Source organism: Marmota marmota, unplaced genomic scaffold (assembly GCF_001458135.2).
Source record: "Marmota marmota marmota unplaced genomic scaffold, marMar, whole genome shotgun sequence".
Lineage (NCBI taxonomy): Eukaryota > Metazoa > Chordata > Mammalia > Rodentia > Sciuridae > Marmota > Marmota marmota.
The window spans coordinates 8,414,505-8,426,869 of NW_026000241.1; the positions used below are offsets into that span (position 1 = coordinate 8,414,505).

The 12,365-nt window shown below is 44.9% G+C and overlaps 1 protein-coding gene across 1 annotated transcript; it reads left to right on the plus strand.

Annotated features, from left to right (window-relative positions):
- Positions 1-4,131: 4,131 nt before the first annotated feature.
- Positions 4,132-7,484, plus strand: LOC107145598 (15 kDa protein B-like). Its single transcript, XM_015489617.2, has 4 exons — positions 4,132-4,411; positions 5,027-5,128; positions 6,208-6,297; positions 6,789-7,484. Exons 1-4 carry the CDS (start codon positions 4,238-4,240, stop codon positions 6,915-6,917), a joined length of 495 nt encoding a protein of 164 aa, XP_015345103.1. The 5' UTR covers positions 4,132-4,237; the 3' UTR covers positions 6,918-7,484.
- The last annotated feature ends 4,881 nt before the right edge of the window (positions 7,485-12,365 follow it).

Here is a 12,365-nt window from a genome sequence, read left to right on the forward strand (position 1 = left end):
AAAAAGCAGCGAGAAAGTGGCAGAGGTGGGATTTGAACCTGGACGTCATAATGGGACTATTGAAACTGAGGCAAGGCTCACAGGCTGTACTCTGAAACAGCTCTGGGTTGATTATAAAACACAAGTTATTGAAAGATTTTTATGTAGCTATCAGAGTTTGATCATCTGAACTCACATTCCTAAAGCTTATCTGTTCAAAAAAATAAAAATGAAATAAAACACACACACACAGGGGTCGGAGTTGTGGCTCAGTGGTGGAGCGCTTGCCTAGCATGTGTGAGCCATTGGGTTTGATTCTTGGCATATAAATAAATAAATAATAAAGGTCCATCAACAAATAAAGAAAATATTAGTTAAAAAAATCCACGTGCAATGGCACATGCCTGTAATTCCTGTGGCTCGGGAGGCTGAGATAGGAAGGTCGCAAGTTAAAAGCCCGCCTCAGCAAAAGAGAGGTGCTAAGCAACTTAGTGAAATCCTGTCTTTAAATAAAATAAAAAATAGGTCTGGGAATGTAGCGCAGTAGTTGAGTGCCTCTGGTACATCCCCCTGCCAAAAAAAATTTTTTTTTCATCCACTTGAGAGCCTCCTACCTCAGACCCCAAGACTGACTCTGCTGCCTTCCAGCCTCAAGCCTTTGGACATGTTATGTAGTCTTAAGGTTTGATACAATTATAAAGGTAACAGGGTCTAGCCCTTATCCATGGCTATCAGATGCTTGAGTCCTACATTTATTACAAGCTTGTATTGCAAGTAACAGAAAAGCTCACACAAACTAGTTTAGACAGTAAACCTGGAGGCCCTCCACCTTCAGGCAAGGTGTGACCCAGCAGCTCAGTGATGACAAGGATCTGCTTCTTTCTCCCTCTGCCTTCTGTGATGTTGACCTCATCCTAAGAGTGGCCCATCTCATATCACAAGGTATCCTCTTTGTCTCATGTAGTCATGTCTCCTTTTAATTCTGGAAGGAAAGAAAGCCTTGTACTCTCGCCAAAAGTTTTGAGATGTATTCTAATCAGACAAGGTTAATCACATGCCCACCCTGAACCAATGGTATAGTGTCGAGATGGCAGGCACTGGTTGGCTTAGACTAAGTCAAATATTCCACTCAGAACCATGCAGATCCTCAAAAGGAAACCGGGACCTGTGTAAGTTAGGTTTTCATTGCTATGACAAAATATCTGACAAGAACAACTTAGAGGAAAATTTATTTCGTTCACAGTCTCAGAAATTCAGTTTGTGGTCAACCAACTCCATTAGTCTGGACCCAAGGTAAGGCAGAACATCATAGCAGAAGGCAAATGGCAGAGAAAAAGTTCTCTACTCTTGGGGGCAGGAAGTAGAGAGAGAAAGGAGGAGGGGTCACAAGGAAGATGAACCCTTCCAGGACATGTCTCCAGTGACCCATCTCCTCAGTCACACCCCACCTGCCTAAAGGACTGATTAGGTTATAGCTCTCATAATCGAATCAATTCATCTCTGAATATTCCTGCGTTAACCTAGGAGTTAATCCTGTAATACCTCATATCCACACCACAACAAAGCCTCATTGGAAGGGAAAAGAAGTAGGGGAAATAGATGCCCCTCCAGTCTCCTACAGTTTTCCTGCCAACTGGTTTTCCAAACATGGTTCAGTGTCTCCCAAGCTGCCTCTACCATGTGAGATTCCAGCTGCTGTCAGGGGGCTGTCTTGTTGACATGTCTCCCTGACTCTCCAACCTTTGGTTCCGGCTCCAGTCCTGTAAGGCCATAGAACAATCTGGTTGTCTTGTTTGTTGTCTTTCAGAAACAAAGTGGTGCATGTCTGTGATTTCAGTGACTCAGGAGGAAGGAAAGAAAAGAAAGAAACCAAGAGGAGAATCAAAGTCTTCTTGTTGTTCCTCTCCTCCAAGTCAGGATCCCCAGTTTCCCATTATTCTACAGCCAGGTCTTGGCTGTGTCACTTGAACAACTTTCCTAACTTTTAGGGGCCTCATTTTCTTCATCTGTCAATGCTGGAGATAATGTGAGCTTCTCAAACTGGTGGGAAACCCTGCATTAGAGTCTGCAAAGTCCCTAAACGAAACACAATGCAGCATCTAAAACTTTTTTTTGGCAGTTCTTGGGACTGGACCCAGGACCTTGTGCATGCTAGGCTAGCACTTTACCACTGAGCTACAGCCCGAGCCACCCCAAATCTTGATTTTACTGGATTTTCCCACTCCCAAGGAAATACAAAACATCTGAAAACACTTATGGACAATTCAACAATAAAATAACAAATAACTAAATTTTAAAATGTGCAAGCTGGTCACGGTGGCATGAACCTGTGGTCCCAGCTACTCAGGAGGCTGAGGCAGGAGGATCACTTTACTCCAGAAGTTTGAGGCCAGCCTGAGAAAATGTGAGATCATGTCTCTTAAAACAGCAAATATGCAAAGGACTTGGGTAGATATTTTTCCCCAAAGATATACAAATGGACAATAAGCACATGAAAAGATAGTCACCTTCATTAGTCATTAGGAAAATACAAATACAAATTGAAACCACAATGAAATACAACTTCACTATTCTTAAAAATATTTTGTTTTAATTGTAGTTGGACACAATACCTTTATTTTATTTTTATGTGGTGCTGATAATTGAACCCAGCGTCCCTCACATGCTAGGCGAGCGCTCTACTGCTGAGCCACAACCCCAGCCTCTGGAATAACTATTTTTTTTAAAAAAGAGATAATAACAAGTGTTGACAAGGAATGTGGATTGTATTGGAATCCTCACAGATTGCTAGTGAGAATGTAAAATAATACAGCCTCTTTGGAAAACTTAGCAGTTTGGCAGTTCCTTAAAAAGTTGAACCATGGGCTGGGATTGTGTGTGGCTCAGGGGTAGAATGCTTGCCTAACCCACATGAGGCACTGGGTTCAATCCTCAGTACCACATAAAAATAAATAAAATAAAGGTATTGTGTCCATCTACAACTAAAAAAAGTTAAACCATAGAGTTATCATATCAGAAATTCCTCTCCTAGGTGTAGATCTAAGATAATTGAAAATATCTCCACTCGAAACCTTGTACACAAATATTCATAGGAACATTATTCACAATAACCAAAACATGAAAACAATCCAAAGGTCTATCAACTAAAGAATGGATAAATACAATGTATTATATCTGTACAATGGAATACCATAAAGCCATAAAAATGGATAAAGAGGCTGGGTATGGTGGCATACCCCTGTAATCTTGGTGACTTAGGGGCAGGAGGATCTCAAGTTTGAAGGCAGCCTCAGCAATTTAACAGGGCCCTAAGCAACTTAGCAAGATCTTATCTCAAAATAAAAAGGGCTAGGGATGTGGCTCAGTGGTTAAATACCCCTGGGTTCAAACCCTAGTACCAAAAAAAAAAAAAAAAGGAATAAAGAGTTCTCCATACAGATATGCTACAACATAAATGAAACAAAAAAACTGTGCCAAGCAAAAGAAGTCAGAAACAAAATGCCACGTAATATATAATTTCATTTACATGAAATGCCCTAAGTAGGTAAATCATAAAGACAGAAAGTAGATTAGTGGTTGCCAGAGCCTGAGGGAAGGGAAAAGTAGAGAATGAGTACAAATGGGTGCAAGGTTTCTTTTGGGGGTGATGAAAATATTCTGAATTGTACATTTTAAAAGGATAGGTCTGGAGCTGGGATTATAAAGCATCACATACAGGGCCTAGAGTTCAATCCTCAGCACCCTCCCTCAAAAGGGGGTATGTGTGAATTTTATGCTATATGAAATTTATCTCAATAAAAAGAGCTTTGCTAACTTGGAAAAAAGATCCAGTTGCAGATGTATTATGGAATAGAATCCAAGTTCCATGTGGGTAATATCTTTGTTTCTGGGATCAAAGCAGATCTACCAGATAGACACAGCAGAGTCCTGTACTGGACTCTCTGAATGGACCTCTTGTGGCACAGGTGGAGATACAAAGCCCAAAGTGAAGGGTCTGTGTCCAGCCACCACAAAGGTCCCTTGCTCCAGTTCAGGGCTCTCACATCACTCTAGGCCCTAGGCTGTTGCCAAATCTTCTTGCCCCTCTTGGCCAATGGTATTTCATAACATTGCCCAACACTTGGTTTCTAGCCAAGGAAAGGATTAGCCGCCCCTTTCAGGAAGGCCTGAGCCTCATGTGTCACCAGAAGCCTTTAGGCAAGGTCCCTGAGTAAGACCTAAAAGGGGCTGAAGGTGGCAGTGTGTCAGAGAGGAGACAATGGCAGGGGCCTGGAAGGCACTTGTATTGGTGGTAGGCTTGGCAGTAGTGTCCTGTGAGGCCTATCGCCGTCTGAGATATGAGGATATTGTCAACAAGGCTGTGAACATCTACAATAGTGGGCAGCGGGGAAAGCCTCTCTTCCGGCTGCTGGAAGCCATTCCACCTCCATCGGTAAGTGTCTGTGGGCTCTATCTGGGAAGCAAGCACCAGGGGTCATATACCCATGAGGCTGATGGGCAGGGCACACTGCCTGGCACAGGCACAAAGTGCGTGGTTGACATCAGCTATTATTATTATAATGTTTCTTCCACCTGAAGGTAAAACCAGATTATAATCTTAGCCTGACCACTGCCTGGCTGGCCAGTTTGGTGTTTCATCCAGCAGGGGGTCTGGGAATCCAGCTTTCATTCAGGTCCTGGGTTTGAGGGAATGTGAGAGCCCTTTCAAGTGGACCAGTCTGGCCTTTGGGGGTTTCCAGCTTTCCCATCCCAGCTGTTGTTAGCTCTCTCAGGCAGCTAAGGGTCAGGGCAGGGGTTCTTGTTCATATTTCACAGGCAATTATATTAAGAAGCAAAGGTAGGAAGGTCATATAGGTAGTGAGTGGTATTCTTTGGATTTCTTTTCAAAAGACTGCACACTTTAAATCTGCTGATTTAATCTCAACAAGCCCCAGGTTTGGTAGCAAATGCTAAGTCCCAGTTTCACCATGTAACCTTAACCTCTCTGTGCCTCCATTCCCTCATCTGTAAAAGGGAGATGGTCATGAGTTTTCTGTTGTTTCTTTAGAACTTTACCTTCAGGATCCCACTCAACTTCACCATTAAAGAGACAGTATGCATTTCCACCCCAAGGAGCCAGCCACAAGAATGTGCCTTCCGTGAAGGAGGGGTGAGTCTCATCCCTCCAACTCCCAGTCTTGGGTGAGGGGAGAGGCCCTCTCCTCCCTTTGGCTAAAGGGGATACTGTCTGCCTCCATGCATCTCAACTGCCCACCTTTCCAGAAGTTTTGAATGTGTAAGCCTTTTTCAAAGTCAGATTTTCCTTGTTGCTTATTTTTCCTCCAATATATTGTCAATCCTTATTACAAAAGCAATATACCCTAAAAAAGAACAAAGTGTGACCATAGTCCCCCTCAAGACCACTGCATTTATTTATTTATTTAAGCTGTGAGGGATTGACCCCAGGGGTGCTTAACCACTAAGCCATATCCCTAGTCCTTTTTATTTTATTTTATTTCATTTTGAGGCAGGGTCTCGCTAAGTTGCTGAGGCTGGCTTTGAACTTTTGATCCTCCTGCCTTAGCCTCCTGAGTCGCTGAGACGGGCCACACAGGACACTATTGCCAAGCAGGCCTTCCCTACTGTGCCAGGGGAGACCACTGCTTTTTTTTTTTTTTAATATTTATTTTTTTCAGTTGTAGTTGGACACAACTACATTTATGTGGTGCTGAGGATTGAACCCAGGGCCTTGCACGTGCTAGGCAAGTGCTCTACCACTGAGCCACAACCCAGCCCGGAGACCACTGCTTTAAAATAAATAAATTGGAAAACAACATTTAAAGTCTTATTTCGGTACTTCACATTCTAAAAAATTTCTGATCAGCAACCCCCACTACCCAGGGACAGTCACTAACCGTTGATGCATCTTCCTCGGTATCTTTTTTTTATGCACACATATATTCTAAACAAACACGGTTTCCTCTGGGCACGCTAACTCACGGATGCCTTTTCCTAATAACGTACCTGGACTTCCCTTATTTTCATGGGCATCATCTACTCCGTTGGGACCTTCCCAGCGATGGCCCCTCACTCCTGCTCTGGCTGGTGCCTGTGGTGTGAGGACACCTGGGGTTCTCACGGGCTGGAGCCGTGGGGTTGGCGCGGGTGCGGCTTGCCCTTGGGGGCCGGGCAGGGGCGCCGTCGTGGAGGGTGGCTGGACGCTTACAGCTCCCGCCCGGCTCGCCGCAGGAGGAGCGAACTTGCACGGGAGAATTCTCGCGGCGGAGGGTGAGCTTCCTGATCCTTACCTGCGACAGGGTCTGCGAGAACCCGACACAGGTGAGCCATTGGGTGGTGACAGGGACAGCAAGGGCCGACCACAGGAAAGCCGCGGTCTGGATTCCCTGTAGGTACACCGTCCCCTAGGGCTGGCTTTGCCCCCGGTGCTACCGTCACCGCGGCGCAGCCACGTGGGCCACTGGCGCAGCGCAGGGAGCCTCGGGGAAACGGGATCCTGCTCCGGGAAAACGGGATCCTGCTCTGGCCCATCAAGCTCTAGAATGCGAGGAGGAGGGATCCGTCTTCCTGAGAGATAGTCGTGGCCGTGCGCTCCGCCCGGGAGATCCCTCGAAACTCCCCTATTCTCCCCCAGGCCTGCCCACGGCCTCTGGGCCCGGCTGGTGGGAGCCGGGGCGTCTGAGCTGCATCACATGCTCCCCGCCCGTGCCTCAGTCTCCTCTACCCCGCCTTGAGGGAGGGCCCCGGGCAGGGCAGGAAAGAGGACGATCCATGACAGTCATGGTGGTGACCAGCCAGCATCGTTCCTGCAGGTCAACAGGGTGACGCGTTCTGATGATGACCCTGCTGAAGATTTCCTGGGCAATCTGCCGCCTGCGGCCAGGGAAGCATATGAGAAAGCCAAGTACGACATCATCTCCAACATCCTGAGTAATTTCTAGGGCTGGCGAGGACAGCTTCCCCTACCCCACTCATCCACCTCCCTCTGCTACCTTCAGCACCTCCTTCCTGTACAGTCCAGGGTGCCCCCTTGCAGAACACCCCCAACCCTGAGCTGAACACTGCACTGTGCCTTTGCACACTGCTTCTCTCTGCCTGGACTTCCTGTCCCTCCTGTGTCTGTAGGTTCCACCTCCAAGGCATAGCTCATAAGTTACCCCTTGCAGGAAGCCTCCCTGCTCTCCCAGGGCAGAAGTGGACTTCCCCTCATCCCCTCACTCACAATTCTCAAAGCCATGTTGGTATTATCTGCTATATTCCCAGTCAGCTGACTGTGGAGTGAATTTCTCAATGAGATGCTTCTGGTGTCCTCGGAGGGCAGTTTCTTTTATGCAAGACACCTAATACCCTTGCTTCCTGCCCAGTTACTGTGACAACCAAATGCCCCTTCACATATCCAGACTCTTCTAAGGAGATCAACATCATCCTTGAGAAGAAAGGGTGGGGGTGTCAATGAAAAGTTTCTGATATAAATGACTGAGTGAATGAATAAACTGTTAGAGACTGGACTGAACTGGCTGAACTTGGGTGAGGAGATCAGTGAAACTGGGCCCTTGGTGGGGGGTTAGGGAGATTTGGAATCCCTAAGGTCAGGGCAGGGTCCATGGAGAGAAATGGAGAACAAGGACAGAGGGGCCAGGAAGGCAGAGTAGTTGGCCTCCAGCCTCCTCAACTGCCTTTACTTCCTTTATGCCTCCAACTTTATCACAAAGCTTGTCAGAACTTTTCCCTGAACCCTGACTTGTGTATCAGTGCCTCCTGGACACTTCTCTGTGGAGGTCCATGGGGAGTCACACTCTCAGTATTTTCCTGCAGCCTACCTCTAGCATGCAAGTCTTTGCTATAGAAATGACTTAATGAAAACTCTCTTTCCAGGGGCTGTGGTGTAGAACCCCTTGGGGACATTGGATTTTTAATAATGGGGGCAGCAAGGATTCCTCTTTGTGAATCATAATAATAGCTATCATTATCTGAATGTCACATTCCATAAGTGTCTCATTTAGTTCTCAGTACTGTCTTAACAAACTATACACATCATCTGCAACTTTCAGTGAGGAAACCAAGTCATGGTTTCCTCATGGGGAAATTGGTTCACTGCCTATAGCCCAAACTCTAACTCCCTTGCCATCTAAAACCTGGTAACACCCACTGGTGGGTGAGAGGAGGGATAAGGGAGATGACATATAGTGACCTGGAGTGGTGTTACCAAATGGGCTGAACAGAATAAGCTGAGACCTTCAAACCCTATTCCCCATGGTAGAGAAAATGGTATTTGCCATCCTCCTGCCTCAGCCTTCCAAGTTGCTGACATTACAGTTGTGCACCACCATGCCTGGCCAAAATGGGCAACTTAATAAAACCCTGTTTCCTGTTCTCATTGGAGTCACGAACACTGTCAGTTATGCCCAGCAGATGTGAAGTCAAATCCTTTCCTGCTCTAAAACTTCCAGTTTAGGTTTCCTTTAGTTTCTTGAAGATTAAGTAAAATTTCGCTCCAAATTAGAGCCCAATTTTATTAAAAGCCACAAAATAAGATCTGGGGCGGGGGAGGGGGCACAGAAAGAACAAGGCTTGTTTGAATTTAAGCTTTAAGAGGTATGAAATTTTATCAGTTTTGTTCACTGCTTTAGCTCCATACCTAAATTTCAGCATTTGTTGATTAAAAAAAAAAAAAAAATCTGGCTCTGGGTTAAATCCCGAGCATTTCAAGACAATAACAGAAACAAAACAACAAAACAAAGAAACAAAAAAAAAACTTCAGGGGCTTAGGGATGTAACTCAGTGGGTAGAGCACATGCTTAGCATACACAATACCTTGGGTTTAATCTCCAACACCACCAAAAATAAAATAAAATAAAGATCCATAACAAATGATAAGATTTGATATCTTTGAATAAATCAGTTTTCTTAAGATACATAAATGTAATGCATTAGAATCCACTAGACTCTTAATAGTGTTTGTTTTTGAAGGTAATAAAAATAATCTTAAAATTTACGGGGAAGAATATTTGTTTAAGAATAGCAAGAAAATTGTGAGAAAGAATGAGTTGGGACAAAGTGACTGTGGCCCAGAAGGGGTAATAGAGGGTCTACTGAAAGAACAGGAAACCCTAGAATCAGGTCAAATATATACAAAAAGGAATATACATCCAAAACAGCAGTTCCATCAAATATGGAAAGGGGATTTTTAACAAATGAGGAGGCTTAACTTGTTTATTGCTGCCTGGAGAAAAAATAAATAAATAAAAAACAGCTGAAAACAATTCTAACTGGATTTAAAGAATGATTTGTTAAAAACAAAACCATAAAATCTTTCAAGAAAATCAAATGGGGGCTGCGGATGTGGCTCAAGCAGTAGCGCGCTCTCCTGGCATGCGTGCATCTCGGGTTCAATCCTCAGCACCACATACAAATAAAGATGTTGTGTCCACCGAAGACTGAAAAATAAATATTAAAAAATTCTCTCTCTCACTCTCTCTTTAAAAAAAAAGAAAATCACAGCCTTTGGGGACAGGAATCCCCCGTGTTTCTCCTTTGCTAGCAAGGCAATAAATCTTGAAAAAAAAAAAAAAAAGAAAAGAAAATCAAATGACCCAAATCTGGAAAAAAGGAGAAACTCATCTGAGGTTCACTGGCAGAAAAATACACCCTGGGACATGACATGGTTTTAAAAATGGATAGCTGGGCTTGGTGGTGCACTCCTGTAATCCCAGAGACTTGGGAGACTGAGGCAGGAGGATTGCAAATTAGGGGTCAATCTTAGCAATTTAGTGAGATCTTGTCTCAAAAAAAAAAAAGAGGACTAGGGATGTGACTCAGTAGTTAAGTGCCCCTGGGTTCAATCCCTATTACCAATATATAAATACATAAATAGATGGATGGATGGATGGATTAGAACTTGGCAGAAGGTATGGAGAAGATGGAAAAAAGCTTTCAAATATGGATATGCAGACATGTATAAACAGATGGTTTGCATGAACATGGGAAGAAATAAAGATAGTATATTGTGTTAACAAGTGGAGGCTACTGATAAAAATGGCAGGAGAACAAGGAAAATGTCAATAGGAAAGTAAAAAGTGGGAATTTGGTTTAGCAAAGCAGAATTATGAAACATATTTCTGGGTTTATGTGATATGTGGAGGTATGTTTGGGGTAGGCATGTGCATATGCATAGAGGAATTAAAAACTACAAAACAGCAAGACTATGCAACATCAAGACACATGTCTGTGTCAAATGACAAAAGAAGGATCTTGAAGTTCACCCATGTGAGAGGACCAGTGATCAGGTTCCACACACCCAGACTCCAGCACAGAAGCTGATCCTCACACCATGGAGAACACAATGCATTTGGAGCCCACAGGTCACTTTATCATCCCAGCCAGACCTCCACCCTGGGACCCAAAGCCCCATATGGTCAGAAGAGGTTCCTCTACTTGGGAAATGACAGAGCAGACCTTGGGGACCCAGGAGCCATAGTGAGAATCAGTGTTTTGCTGCTTTTGAGTCATATTTGACATTCAATATCTTGCATATACACAGTGTATACTCTGTGTGTGTGTGTGTGTGTGTGTACTGAGGATTAACCCCAGGGGTACTTTTTCACTGAGCTACATTCCCAGCCCTTTTAATTTATTTTTTGAATTTTGGGACAGGTTCCCATTAAGTTGCCCATGTTGGCTTCAAACTTGTGATCCTCCTGCTTCAGCCTTCTTAGTTGTTGCCGTTACAGGTGTGCACCACCATGCCCAGTTGAGTTTTATAAATGGAATCATACAGCATATACTCTGCTGCCTGGCTGTTTTCATTGCGCATCATAATTTCATGATTCATCCATGTGGTTGTATCAGTAGTCTGTTTCTTTCATTGCTTAATTTGGACATATCACAATTTGTTACCTATTGATATTTTTTGGCCATTTGTTGAGTGACATTAAATGGTTCTACTCCTCTTTTAGTTTGTTCATCTATAAAATGTCTCTTCAATCAGGCTGTTGGGAGGATATGATGAGACAAATCCTATACAAAGAATTAGGGAGAACTCTGCTTGGAATGGAGGGGCTAAGTACCCCCAAACCCTCTGTCCCCAGGGCCACACATCCTATCTGTGGGAGATGTGTCTCAACTGTCCCCCAAATCATCCCCAATGAACAGGGCCTGAGGCCCTGGGGAGCCACTGCAGGGGTCTTGGCATGCTATAATTTGATTTGCAACTTTATAATTCCACTCTGGTTATTCTGCTGACTAGAGACTGCAGTGGGTGAAAGGGTGGACATAGGGAGACCACTGTAGTAATCCAGGTTCTAAGAAAGATGCCGCAGTCTGGCTGGGCACAAAATCACGAGCCACCACACAGCTTGTAGATTCAAACAGCAACTCTTTATTCCCGAACTCACACCAGCCGTCTACAATCACGTTCTGGGGAAATCCACGTTCTCTGCCCAAATCCACCCCCACTGGGCTTCTGTCTCCCAAAAAATACTATCTGAATCCCGTGAGAACTCAAGGGGAACTCAGGCAGCAGGATACGCCCTATTCCCAGCAGGAATAATCTTAAACCTGGAACCACCCTAAACCCGGATAGTCCTAAACCGGGAACGCCCTAAACTCGGATCATCCTAAACCGGGAACACCCTAAACCGGGAACACCCTAAACCCGGATCCGCCTTGGTCCTTGAGCAAGGTCACCTACATGCAATGTCACTGCAAAATGTCCTATTTCCACGAGTCCTTCCACTAAGCAACATGGAGTACGCTGGCAAGGAAACTGTCATACCTACTTGGCTAATGGCTCCCAGCAGAAAGATATGATGATTTGGGGCTGGGGTTGTGGCTCAGTGGTAGAGCACTTACCTAGCATGTGTGAGGCACTGGGTTCAATCTCTGGCACCATATAAAAATAAAAACAGATAAATGTGTTCTATCCATCTACAATTAAAAAAAAAAAAAAGATATGGGGTGTGTTGAGAGCCACAGCCGAAGGGGCCCCAGCAAACTTCCAGCTGCCAGCAAACTTCCAGCTGCCGGCTGATGATTGGCTCACAGCGGCCCCAGAAACATCTAGCTGATTGGCTCCTCTGCGGTGATGCTCATTGGAGGACTTTTTTGGCTCTGCCCACGTGACCCAGACAATCGGCCTCAAGAGCAGGAGGATGGTGGGAGGTGGTGAGGCTTGTGGTTGAGAGAGAGGCTTCTGGGAAGCCAGTGGTGGCAGTTGGGGCTCTGAGGGTTTTTCCTGAGGAGCTGTTTTGTTTGGCATGTGTGGTTCTAAAAATGAAGTTAGTTTCTTTTGACAAGTGGCTCCTGATTGTGCCCAGCCAGACTGCAGCAGGGGTGGACTAGAGTGGAGGCAGAGGAGAGAACTGGATTTAAAATAGGGGTCAGAGATCTAA

Excerpts from the sequence above, each read along its gene's own strand:
- LOC107145598 (XM_015489617.2), top strand. The coding sequence starts at position 4,238 with ATGGCAGGGGCCTGGAAGGCACTTGTATTGGTGGTAGGCTTGGCAGTA. Across the intron at positions 5,129-6,207 it reads GTGCCTTCCGTGAAGGAGGG|GAGGAGCGAACTTGCACGGG; the intron begins GTGAGTCTCATC and ends GGCTCGCCGCAG. Across the intron at positions 6,298-6,788 it reads TCTGCGAGAACCCGACACAG|GTCAACAGGGTGACGCGTTC; the intron begins GTGAGCCATTGG and ends TCGTTCCTGCAG.